This window comes from Rhincodon typus, chromosome 5 (assembly GCF_021869965.1).
Source record: "Rhincodon typus isolate 14 chromosome 5, sRhiTyp1.1, whole genome shotgun sequence".
Taxonomy (NCBI): domain Eukaryota; kingdom Metazoa; phylum Chordata; class Chondrichthyes; order Orectolobiformes; family Rhincodontidae; genus Rhincodon; species Rhincodon typus.
In genome coordinates, this window is record NC_063336.1 from 37849744 (window position 1) to 37863512 (window position 13769).

At 41.7% G+C, this 13769-nt stretch overlaps 1 protein-coding gene across 1 annotated transcript in view; it reads right to left on the reverse strand.

The window, feature by feature from the left end:
- The window catches only part of hbs1l (HBS1-like translational GTPase), a 47207-nt gene extending 34411 nt beyond the window's left edge, over nucleotides 1–12796 (reverse strand). Inside the window, exon 1 of the mRNA XM_048597450.1 lies at nucleotides 12639–12796. Coding sequence (XP_048453407.1) covers nucleotides 12639–12681 — 43 coding nt within the window. The 5' untranslated portion in view covers nucleotides 12682–12796. The remainder of the gene's footprint in view (nucleotides 1–12638) is intronic.
- Nucleotides 12797–13769: the final 973 nt, after the last annotated feature.

Sequence of the window (13769 nt, forward strand, 5' to 3'; positions counted from 1 at the left end):
CAAGAAGACTTTCCACATCAAGCAGATGTTCACCTGCACATCTGCCAATGTGGTATACTGCATCCGCTGTACCCATTGTGGCCTCCTCTACATCGGGGAAACCAAGCGGAGGCTCGGGGACCGCTTTACAGAACACCTACGCTCGGTTCACGATAAACAACTGCACCTCCCAGTCGCGAACCATTTCAACTCCCCCTCCCATTCCTCAGACGACATGTCCATCCTGGGCCTCCTGCAGTGCCACAATGATGCCACCCGAAGGTTGCAGGAACAGCAACTCATATTCCACTTGGGAACACTGCAGCCCAATGGTATCAATGTGGATTTCACAAGCTTCAAAATCTCCCCTCCCCCCACCGCATCCCAAAACCAGCCCAGCTCGTCCCCGCCTCCCTAACCTGTTCTTCCTCCCACCTATCCCCTCCTCCCACCTCAAGCCACACCCCCATCTCCTACCTACTAACCTCATCCCGCCCCCTTGACCTGTCCGTCCTCCCTGGACTGACCTATCCCCTCCCTGGACTGACCTATCCCCTCCCTAACTCCCCACCTACACTCACCTTTACTGGCTCCATCCCCGCCTCTTCGACCTGTTTCCTCTCCACCTATCTTCTCCTCTATCCATCTTCTATCCGCCTCCCCCTCTCTCCCTATTTATTTCAGAACCCCCTTTCCCTCCCCCTCCCTCCCTATTTATTTCAGAACCCCCTCCCCCTCCCCCATTTCTGATGAAGGGTCTAGGCCCGAAACGTCAGCATTTCTGCTCCTATGATGCTGCTTGGCCTGCTGTGCTCATCCAGCTCTGCACCTTGTTGTCAAGGCATTAGTCAGACTGTTTTGGTCCCCTTATCCAAGGAAAGATATACTGGCATTAGAGACAGTCCACAGAAGATTTACTAAGTTGATCCTAGGTATGAGGAGAATGTCTTAGGAGCAGCAGTTAAGGACATTGGCCCTGTACTCACTGGCACTTATAAAAGAATGAAATATACAAAATTTTCAGAGGACTTGACAGGGTAGATGTGAGAGAGGCGGTTTCTCCTTGTGGGGAAGCTTGAGACCTTGAGTCTTGGAAAAGAGGTCATAATCTCAGAGGAAGGAGTAGCCCATTAGAACAGAGTTGAGGAGTTTCCTTCATTGTTCAGACCTTTGAGTGTAGGAGCTGGGGCATCTTGTTCAGGACGCTGGTGCGGCCTCTTCTGGAGTACTGTGTGCAATTCTGGTCACCCCACTATAGGAAGGATATTATTAAATCGGAGGGGGTTCAGAAAATATTTACCAGGATATTGCCAAAAATGGAGGGTCTGAGTTATAAAAATAAGCTGTATAGGCTAGGACGGTTTTCCACTGGAGCATAGGAAGTCGAGGGATGACCTTATTCTGGTTCATAAAATCATGAGGGGCATAGTCAAGTTGAATAGGAAGGGTCTCTTCCTTAAGGTAGGTGAGTTCAAAATTAGGGCTCAATTTTTAAGGTGAAAGGAGAAAGTTTTAAAAAGGACATGACAGGCAACCCTTTTTTGACAAAGAGTGGTAAGTGTGTGGAATGAACTGCCAGAGAAAGTGGTGGATGCAGGTACAGTTACAACAATTAAAAGACATTTGGATAAGTACATAAGTAGGGAAGGTTTGGAGGGATTTAGGCCAAACCCAGGTAAGTGGGAATGGTTTAATTTGGGAATGTGGTCGGCACAGACTAGTGGATCGAATGGTCTGTTTCCATGCTGTATGACTATAATTTTTTTCTCTCAGAGGGTAGATACTGAATCTGCGAAATTCTTTAACACCAAGGCCCGTCAAGGCTGGGTCATTCAAGTATATTCAAGACTGAGACACAGGTTTTTAATCAGTAAGAGAATCAAGGATTACAGGGATAAATAGGAAAATGAAGTTCAGGATTTTTGGATTAGCCATGATCTCAATGCATAGTGGAGCAGACTCAATGGATTGAATGCTAGGCTTGGCCTTTTCAAATTGTGAACAAGAATGTAACAATTACTTTGGCACCATTCAGTATCTACAGATAAGTGGAAAATACTGGCCAGTTCCTCAGCAACCCGAGATACATCCCATCTGTACCAGGTGACTAACTCAATTTAAGTACTCAAGACATTTTCCTTTATCTATTTGTAAACTTAAACATTGTCCTGACAATCTCTGCCATTTCCATAGCTTTAGCTAAGTCTTATTGCTTGGTAAACATTGACATAAAGTAGTCATTTCGTACATCAGCATGCCTCTTCATTCACCATCAGATCTCCATTATGGCTCCTAATTGGCCACGCTACTTCTTGGAGAGTCCTTTTATTGTTCATGATCGTACAGATCATCTTTGGTTTTTCTTTCTATGTAGCTGTCAATCTACTTTGGTACTGTGTATTTGCCTCTCATTTCCTCTCTCACTTCTCTGTGCTTTTTATATTCAGTCCAATTCGTCCATGTATTACCAAGGTGACATCTGTTATACATGACTTTTCTGCTTTATCCTACTCTTCAATCCATCAACCTCAGAGCTGTGGGTTTGGTTTCGCCTCCCAATGTTCCCTATCGGTATTTACAGTAGAGGAAATGTCAGTATGCAGATATCATACAGAACGTACAATAGATCACATTGTATAAGTCAACCTTTGACTCATTCAAAATCCCACCAAAAACAGGGGTCAACTTACACAGAGTATAAAATGAGAACTATCAGTCCAGATAGTCACCATTTTGAAATGAACATTAACTGCGGCATGACTGAATTGAATTAAACACAAAATCAAGTTTCAGCTATACAAAGTTTGCTTAGATCACAGCTTGAGTACCATGAGCAGCTCTATCACCATAACTTAAGCACGATATGTTGGCTTTAGAAGGAGCGCAGTACAAGTTTAGAAAGAAAGTACATGAATTTCAAGGGTAAAACTGCAAGGAAAGATTAAATAAACCAGGGCTATTTTCTCTACAATTAGGAAGATTTGGGGACAATTTGAATAAAGCTGGCAAGGTGTTAAAGAGAAAAAAAAAGCACATTGGAAGAATTGGGATTAACTAATTCTGCCATTTGGAGATTTGATTTGATTTATTTTATTTATTTATTGTCATGTGTATTTTCTTAGAAAATACAGTGAAAAGTGTTGTATAGTGTCGCCACTCTCCAGCACCATCTTAAAACACAGAAAAACAATCCAAAACATGTAATATAAAAGCAGAAAAGTAAAGAAATAAAGGTGTTCAACTTTACAGTCCTTTTTAAGTGCTCCACCATGGACCTAGTGGACAGGCACGAGTCCTCTTTGCCACGCCACCGCCACTGGAACAAAAGTCACCACTCTTTGGCCATCTCACCTCCCCCGACGCCCTAGAAGTCTAGGACTTGTGTTACAATAAATATTGAGACAAATAACTTCTAAAAAAATAACTGAATTTCCTGTGACAGACTGAAATGATCAAATGACAAGATTTCAGGTTTTAAGTCTTTTTACTGTTAAAAAAAAATTGACCACTTCTTTGTATGTAACTTACACCACTGAAGCTACAACAAAGAAACGACATTTAGTATGACTGAAGATCTTCAGCTATGGTTATACAGTACTTTACACTGTCCTTTCAGTAAGCACTTCATTCATCCAGTCTAAAGCCATTCTACACTCCAGGTTTCGCTTTCCCAGCCATGTGACTTATAATCCCAGAAGGGGCTTCCACTTCATATGTTATAGTCCGAACTAGGCAAATCCTCTGGATCCTGACAAACCCTATCTCTCAATACAAGTGCAAGTTCCCACCTTCTGTCTAGTAGACAACAGTTAGCAGAACTGAGAGCTGCTACTTTCCTTTTTTTTTCCTCTGTCTGTCAAATTTCCAGCAGACTAACTTCATATCGAGATATTCAGGGACCTGATAGAAATGCCAGAATCTCAATACTATACTGGCTTTCTATAAAGTCTTCCATCTTTAATCTCGGAGACATGAATCATGTGGGCCTTGTATCAAAGTATAAATTGCGAATTAACCAAGTCAAGACCTCCAATTTCATTCTATCTTGGAATAAAATATGTAGTTTCAAATAAATCATTTATAAATCCTGGCATCTTGCTGAGAAACCTGGAGAGTAACTGTCTATCCAGTCAGCACAGATGTTCTTCCCATTATCCACACATCTGAAAATCTTGGGCTTTCTCAGCAAGTCTCTTATCATACCCCTCATCACCATAGCTACCAAACCACGCAGGTTTGCTGTCATTCGGAATCCAGCAAGTCACATGAACTCCTCCACACATCCATTCTACTTTAAAGTGAAAGAGACAGTCCCAAAGCATTATTTTATAAACTTCACATTTGCAACATCAGTAGGTTAGTCAATTTGAGCCAAATCTTTCAGGTAAACACTTCCTAATGGAAAGAGAGTAGCAGAAGTTTGAAATTCTTTATTGCAAATGGCAAGTGATGCTACATCAATTATTGATTTTAAAACCGAGACTGATAGAGTGTTAGTCAAGGTCATTAACAGACATGGAGCAAAGGTGGGTATTATGGAATCTGATCACTTTTTAATGTATTGGCAAAAATCTGTAGCTCAGGTTATGGATGAGGTTGCTGACTTGCACGCCGAGCCAGCTTGTTATTGTTCATACAAGCCAGCTCGACGAGCAAGTCAATAACCTCTGATCACTTTTCAAAGAAACGATGGAACATGATGGAGGTCTTCGTTTAATCCTGCTCCTCAATTATGGAATACATCTGAATCTATTGAAAGGCCACCTTTCTCTCTTTACTTCTGCCTGCCTGCTACTTACTGCAGTTTATGCTGGCCAGATTCTTCCTCAAATCACCAAAATGACCCCATCTCCATTTAACACTTTTATTCTAGATTGCACTTTGTCCTTCTCCATTTGAATCTAAACCTTATGATACTATAATCATTATTCCCATGTTACTCCCCCAATGACTTATTTCATTCTCCAATCCTTGCTCCATCATTTGAAAGTCTTGCTAACATCATCCCTTTAGCCATGTATTATCCTGCAATATCCAATTTCTACTTCCACTAAGAATAATTGAGATATTGCTATCTTCGACAGCCTCCTTCTAAATTTCTCTCCAACAGGACATTAATTCTCTTTGTCCCTATATTGTTGATCCCAACTTAAACTATGACTTCTGGCTTTCCCCAAGAATATTCTGTAACTTCTTCTAGTACCAGAGAAGCAGCAAACATGACAGACTTAAATGACTGAAATTCCAAACAGCTGTATCAATGATTCTTCGAAGCCCACTATTAAAAAATTCTTGGCATCTTCAGATCAAATCTAACAATCACTTCCAGTGGAAGAGATCCCATAGGTTTTGTTTTAAATAGTTCAAAATCTATTCTTACAGTAAGGCAATTACACCACAACTAAACCATGCATTACTGTACCCAAGTTTAATCTACAACTTCTTTCGGGTAGAGCGCCTCTTCCAATTAATGTCTATAAAACCCAGCAACATTAAAAAAAACTAATTTTGCAAACAAATATGTTACAGAGCGCTTAGTGTTCAACCTATTCACAAATGTAATGAAATGAAGAATCCAAGCCCAGCTGCCATTAGCAGAAAGAGACATTTATGTTTTGTCTCCACAAAATGCAGAATAAACCACCCTCTTACGGTAATACAATAAGCAAAATATCAAAGAAGTTTGGAAACAGTACAGAAAGCAGCATAAAGCAGCAGTAAAAAATAAAAATATTAATAACCTCATTATCAACCTGTTCAGATGTGTTATGATATACTTTTGTGGCCACCATTTCTTTAGGTGGAACACCATCCCTGTGCTACAAGACCCCTATGAATCAATATGTACACCAATGAAATGCACCACTTCACTTAAATTCAACACAATTGCCTGGTGCTCAGAAAGCCAATTCTCCCATAAGAGTGCAGGTCATCAACAAATAAGATGATGATAAAAGATCAAATATGTAAAACAGCTCTTTGGAGAAAATAAGAAAATGGTTGCTCAAATATAAAATCCATCCAACTAACTTCTGGAACTAGGTGAGAAATGATTTTTACTGATTATTAGTCAAATTCTTTCATCCAAAAGGAAAAACCTCTGCTTCTCCCAACAGCCATGTTGTGTTGGTTCAAGAAGTACAGTGGCCTACTGACACAGATATTTGATGCTGTATTCTCATAAAAGGACTCTCTACTTAGATTTCAATTTAAAGCTCCGATCTTGATGTGCAGAAGAGTAGGCCATTTGGCATTAAGCTTGCTCTGCCATTCAGATTTTGGCTGATTTGATTGTGGTCTCATTTCCACTTTCATGTCTGCCCCTACCTTAATCTTCACCTCCTTATTATTTAAGAATTAACCTCAGCCTTGAACAAATTTAATCACCCAGCTTCCTCTGCTTTCTGAGGAAGAAAATGCCAGATTAACGACTCTCGAGACAAAATAAATTCTCATCTGTTTTCAAAGGGAGGTGTCTTACTTTTAAACCATTGACTTCTAGCTCTAAGGCTCTCCTACAAATCGGATACCAGATGGAAGTCTCCTGTGGCTTTTATTTGCTTCAATATTATCATCTCATTTTTCTAAACTGCAATGGGTAAAGGTAAACTTTTCTTCTTAAGACAAGTGCTTCATCCCAGGATTGAGCCAAGTGAACATTCTCTGAACTGTTTCTAATGCAGTTGTATGCTTTTTAAATAAGACAACCAAAACTGTACATACTGCTCCATTTCTAGCATCATCAAGATCCTATACACCTGTCGCAAAATGTTTCTACTCATGGATTCCATTTTATTCGTAAAAAAGGACTATATTTGTTCTGCCTTCCTAATGAAGTTGAACATTTCAAGATTCGTGCAACAGAACACCCAGATCTCCGTATTATTAAGCCCTGGAACCACTCTCCAAGCAAATAATTTTTTTTAATCTTCCTCTCCAAATGGACAAGTTCAATTTTCCCCACATTATACTCCATCTGCCAAACTTTGTTCACTCACAACGTAAATCCTTTTGAAGGTCTCTCCTTCTTCTTTACAACTTAATTTCTAAGGTATCTTGACGTCATCTGCAAATTTAGCTACTATACATCTACTATTTACTGCTTGCCAATCTGTAAATGACACAATTATTCCTCTGTTTCCTGCTAGCTAAACAATCCTTTATCCAGGCTTTTACTCCCATCCCAAAAGGTGTCATTTCATGCAGCAAACTTTGATACAGCACCTTTTTTTAAAATGCCTTTTGGAAATCCAAGCACACCAAATCTAAAGATTCCCATTTATCTATGATGCTTTTTAATTCCTCAAATCAAATAAATTAAACATAATCTCCCTTTCACAAAATCAAGTTGACATTGATTCCATTACAATTTTTCAAGTCTTCCACTATAACTTCCTAAATAATATCTCAGCAATCGCCCTGTGAAAGCTGTCAAGCTAACTAGCCTATTGTTTCCTGTTTCTTTTTCTCCCTCCTTTATTAAGTAAGTAAAGATATTAAATTTGCTACTTTGCACTCTTCTGGGACCCCTTCCAGAATTTTGGAGGATTATGAACAACGCCTCCAACATCTTTGTAGCCACGCTTTTTAAGATGCTAGAATGGGGGTGGGACTCATCAGGCTTCAAGTTAAATAGTTTTCCCAATATGTTTTCCCTCACTTTCATCTCTGAATTTTCAAATATCTTGGGAAGTTTTCTAAGTCTTCTACAGTGAAGACAGGCTGTTAAAAGATGTACTAATGATACATCAAGTTATAGACCTAATCATATTCAACTGCATGATCGTCCCTCCTTAGGATCAGAAGACTTGATGATTACACAGCGCTCAGTTCCATTTCTGACTTCTCAGATAAAAAAACAGCACCAGCCTGTATACAGACAGATCTGGACAATGTTCAGGATTGAGCTGATAAATGGCAAGTAACATTCATGCTACACAAGTGCCAGGCAATAACCATCTCCAAAAAGACATAACCTAACCATTTCACCTTGACAATAAAAGGCATTACCATTGCTAAATCCCCCACCAGCACCATCCAGGATCACCAGTAACGAGCCAAACAAATACTATAGCTACAAGAGCAGGCCAGAGACTGGGAATTCTGTAGCAGGTTACAGTCTTCAAAGCTTTTCCATCATGTGTAGACAAGTCAGGCTTGCAATGAAATACTACCTGTTTGCATGAGTAAGTGTGACTATGACAACACAAAAGGCTCAACACTACCCTGCACAAACCAGACCACCTAACCAACACACCATCATCAGTAGATCATGGCTGCAGTGCCTATGATCTACAACAAACACCGCAGCAACTCGAAGGTTCTTCCAAACCGCTGGCCTCTATCAACTAGAAATAAAAGGGCAAATGGCACATGATCACTACCAACAAGAAGTACTCCTCAAACTCTCACACCATGCTAAAGGTGGAAGTGTATACAGTAGATGTTCACTGTCACTTGGTCAAAATCCTGCAACTGATTTTACTGAATAATGGACCAGGCTCAAAGTACTGAATGGTTTGTACATCCTCCTTAAGTCAGGAAAATAAGGTGGCACTGGATGATTATTTTAATAGAAATTAATGCAACGATATGGAGAAAAGGCAGGCAAATGACACTAGTCATAACATCAACACAGTGTGGAGCTGCAGGAACACAGCAGGTTAGGCACATCAGAGGAGCAGGAGAATTGACATTTCATGCCTAGAACCTTCAGGCCTGAAATGTCGACTCTCCTGCTCCTCTGACGCTGCCTGACTTGCTGCGTTTCTCCAGCTCCACACTGTATTGACTCTGACTCCAGCATCTGTCAGTTCTTGCTATCTACCAGTCATAATATCATTGGAGAGCTGGTTTCCTTGTGTATTATATATGTGTTTAGAGAAAAGAGGAAACACAAGCCCTTCTCCTGAAGGATTCTCCACCTAAAAGCAGTTGCTGTCCCATGATATTCAAGCTCTTCTGCCATCACCACTGAAAATTTCCTGGTTCTACCTACAACCATGACTCATCACTAAGAATCAAACTCTTTCATGAGACACCTTGAAATAGGGCAAAATGTTTACAATTTAAATATCTAATTGACCCATGAAAACAATCCAGCAGTAAAATTATAGATTTTAGCTTGTCAACCTTGGCTTGTTTGTGAAGTGATCATTCCATGCTGTGAATAACTGAAGGAGTACTTGTTTTTAGAAGGTAACATTTGCAGCACACAAAAGTGCTAGGCAACAACTATCACCAACGACAGAACCTTACATCACCGCTTGAGATTCAAAGTAATTGCCATCGGTGAATTCCTCGCTACCAACACTGTGGGGTTAACTCAGAGCAAAAACTGAACTGGACTAGCCATATAGTCATAAAGAGGTACAGCACAGAAATAGTCCCTTCGGCCCAAATCGTTCATGGCGACCAGATATCCTAGATTAACCTAGTCCCATTTGCCGCCATTTTACCCATATCCCTCTAAATGCTTCCTATTCATATATCCATCCAGATGCCTTTTTAATGCTGCAATTGTACGAGCCTCCACCACTTCCTCTGGCAGCTCATTCCGTACGTACACCACACTCTGCATGAAAAAGGTGCCCCTTAGTTCCCTTTTAAATCTTTCCCCTCTCACCTTAAACCTATGCCCTTTAGTTTTTGCTTCTCCCATCCTGGGGAAAAGACCTTGTCTACTTACCCTATCCATGCCCCTCATGATTTTATAAACCTCTTTAAGGTCACCCCTCAGCCTTCGACACTCTAGAGAAAACAGCCCCAGCCTATTCAGCCTCTCCCCATAGCTCAAACCCTCCAACCCAGGCAACATCCTTATAAATCTTTTTCTGAACCCTTTCAAATTTCACAACAACCTTCCTATAACAGGAGACCAAAACTGCATGCAGTATTCCAGAAGTGGCCTAACCAATGTCCTGTACAGCTGCAACATGACCTCCCAAATCCTACACTCAATGCACTAATCAATAAAGCACACCAAACGCCTTCTTCACTATCCTATCTACCTGTAACTCCACTTTCAAGGTACTATGAATCTGCACTCCAAGGTCTCTTTGTTTAGCAACACTCCCCACGACCTTACCATTAAGTGTATAAGCCCTGCCCTGATTTGCCTTTCAAAAATGCAGTACCTCACATTTATCTAAATTAAATTCCATTTGCCACATATCGGCCATTGGCCCATCTGATCAAGATCCCATTGTACTCCGAGTTAACCCTCTTCACTGTCCATTACACCTCCAATTTCATCTGCATACTCACTAGCCATACCTCCTACGTTCACATCCAAACCATTTATGTAAATGATGGAAAGCAGTGGACCCAGCACTGATCGTTGTGGCACACCACTGGTCATAGGCCTCCAGTCTGAAAACCAACCCTCCACCACCACCCTCTGTCTTCTACCTTTGGGCCAGTTCTGTGTCCAAATGGTTGATTCTACCTGTATTTCGCGTGATCCAACCTTGATAACCAGTCTACCATTAGAACCTTGTCGATCGCCTAAATGAAGTCCATCTCGATCATGTCCACTGATCTGCCCTCATCAATCCTCTTAGTTACTTCTTCAAAAAACTCAATCAAATTCAAACACAATTTCACACGCACAAAGCCGTGTTGACTATCCTTAATCAGTCCTTGCCTTTCAAAATACATGTAAATTCTGTCCTTCAAGATTCCTTCCAACAACTTGCCCACCACAAATATCAGGCTCATGGTCTGTAGTTCCCTAGGTTTTCCTTACCATCTTTCTTAAATAGTGGCACCATGTTAGCCAACCTCCAGTCTTCCAGCACCTCATCTGTGGCTATCATGATTACAAGAGCAAGACAGTGCCTTCAAATTATGCAGAGCAATTTCATTCCTCTCTCCCCAGTGCTTGTCTACATCGCAAGGCACAAGTCATCTACAAACATGAGGGAATACCCCCACCTGCCTGAATTGGTACAGCTCTAACAACAATCAAGAAGTTCAACATCATCCATAACAAAGCAGCCTATTTAATTCACATTGCATCCAATATCAAAGCACAGGTGACACAGTGGCTCAGTGGTTAGCACTGCTGCCTCACAGCACGAGGGACCCAGGTTTGATCCCAACTTCGGGCAACTGTCTGTGTGGAGCTTGTACATTCTCCCTGTGTCTGCGTAGGTTTCCTCTGGCTTCCTCCCATTGTTCAAAGAGGTGCAAGTTAGGAGGCTTGCCCATGCTAAATTGCTCACAGTGTCCAGGGATGCGCAAGCTACATGGATTAGCCAATGAGAAATGCAGGGTTACAGGAATAGGGTAGAGGGGTGGGTCTGGTTGGGTGGCTCTTCGGAGGGGTGGTTTGGACTAGATGGGCCAAATGGCCTGCTTCCACACTGTAGGGATTCTATAAAAAAGCAATGTCAGCAGTGTACCATCTACAAAATGCACTGAAATAAGTCACCAGGGCTCAATTCACAGCACTTTATAAACCTGCAGCATTTACCACCGAGAAAAGCAAGGCAGGAGATACAAAGGAAACCTACAATCTGCACATTCCCCTCCAAGCCACACTTCATCCTGATTTAGAACTCTACTGTCCTTTCGTTACTGCCACCAAATCAAAATTCTGGAACTCCATCTCTAAAAACACTATGGATGCTCCTACTCACAAAGAACTACAGCGGTTCAAGAAGGCAGCTCACTACCATCTTTTCCATAGCGATTAGGGACTAGTCAGTGATACCCATACCACATAAAGATTTTTTTTTAAATTAAGGAGTACTTTTGATCTTTGCTTCGTCAAGTGTTTGCAGCAGTAATACAACAGTTGTGATTATCATTAGTTATTTCATGCAGTACATCAGCACCATACATGAAATTAGCTTGGTGGTAACACAAGACTTTTCTGTCACATATTACTGTATTTCAAAATGGCTTATCTCTGTTTGAACCTTGTCTAATTTAAGCTTTATTTGAAATCATGCACATAAGTGAATGTAGTCTACATAACTTGAGTACAGTAAGTTGTGACTGAAAGGCTGTAAAATTTCTAGGTGCCAAACACACACATGGCATCTTTGAAACACTTCGCAGCATATTCGCACAATTAGTATTTCTAATTAGAAGAAAAATTACAATGAAAAATTGTAAAATGTGTTATCCACTCTATAGTACTGTTGTTAACAACACCTTGCTGAATCTGAATCTGCAAAGCTAACTGTAATTTTGTTTTGTTGAAATATGCAACATAAACAAGGCTGTACTGTGTTGAAAGTCTGTCAAATCTTTTATTCTGGCTGCTACCTGATAATTAATTAAGAAATTAGTAAATTTAAGCCATATCCTCAAAAACTAAACTGTACTTGGGGTGTCACTACATCAGCTTAGGAAAAAAATACGTTTATCCCAACTTCATCTGGAGAATGTGTATACAGCAACTACTTGACTGCTTGTGCACAAAATCACCAATAATAAATATGATTCCAGCGATCTGTACCACGACCAAGTTTCGTTCTTCAGTTAAATCAGGAGTGAGTGAGTGAGTGAGAGGCCCAGAGCTGAGGTTGCCCTCTTACTGCAGAAAGGTGCGGGATTACAGGCCCGAACGGCCACCGCACCCTACCGGCTCCGGGCAGCGGCACAACCTGAGAACAAATCAGCACCCGGTGCGGCTGGTGCTCAAGTACCTTCGTCATACTTCAGTCCGCGGACATTTCTATGCCTGGCCATGCTGCTCACGGCTCATCCGCGCCGTGTGTTTGCGCTTTAGTCGACGTGACAATTTTTTTTTCAGGCCACCACCGTCGCCATATCCCCAGGCCGCGCACGCGTACTGACATCTCCCGCCCCGTTGCGCCGTCGCCCCCCGCGCACGCGTGCTTTGGAATGGAATGTCGGACTGCAGGAGCCCCTGCATCTGGGATTGAGTGACAGCTACCAGGCCCACCCTGACAGCAATGCAACGTTGTGGCTGGCTTTGTCTGTCTGTGTGCGCGCGCAACGTGGCGTGAACTTGCTGCGCTTCCGAGGCAGGTTGCAGTGGTGTTTATAATCAAATCAATGCGTTCTTGTTTCTTTTCTATCATGGAATGAAAATCTGACACTCTTTCCCCCGCCACATCCCCCTCCAATTCCAAATCGGCAGGGAGCAGATTGGACCTGAACCCGGGCCTCCTGGACCAGAGGTACCGCTGCCACTGCGCTCCACGAGCCCTCGACCGCGCCTGTTAGTTTGGCATTCAGCGCACCGAACTAAGCTGAGACATTATTGGGATGTATGAGTGCATGTGGCTAATATACCTCTTGCAGCTTTACAAATCAATCATTGATTAACATCAGAATGATGCAACACAATGGGAGCTGCCATTCAGCCCTAGATAGCTGTGCCGGGTATTTGTTCACTTCGCCCTTAGATGCCTACAGCATCTTCATTCGTAAAGCCCTGTTTGTCTCATTCCTTCAAGTATTTATCCAGCACCCTTCTATGTTCGAATCAGCTACCACAATTCTATAAGTCATTATTCTAGTTGATAAAGGCTCACTACTACATTGTGTTATTTGTACTCGGTGCCTCGACAAAGCTGAAGATCCCAATTTTTTTAACCAGCCTTGCCACTTAAAGAATATAGAGTCATCCAGCACAGAAACAGACCCTTCAATCTAACTTGTCTGCATGACCAGATATCCCAAACAGACTTAGTCCCATTTGCCAGCAGTTGGCCCATATCTCTCTAAACCATTCCTGTAATATGGATGTGCAGGTGTTGGACTGGGGTGGACAAGGTCAAAAATCACACGACGTCAGATTACAGTCCAAC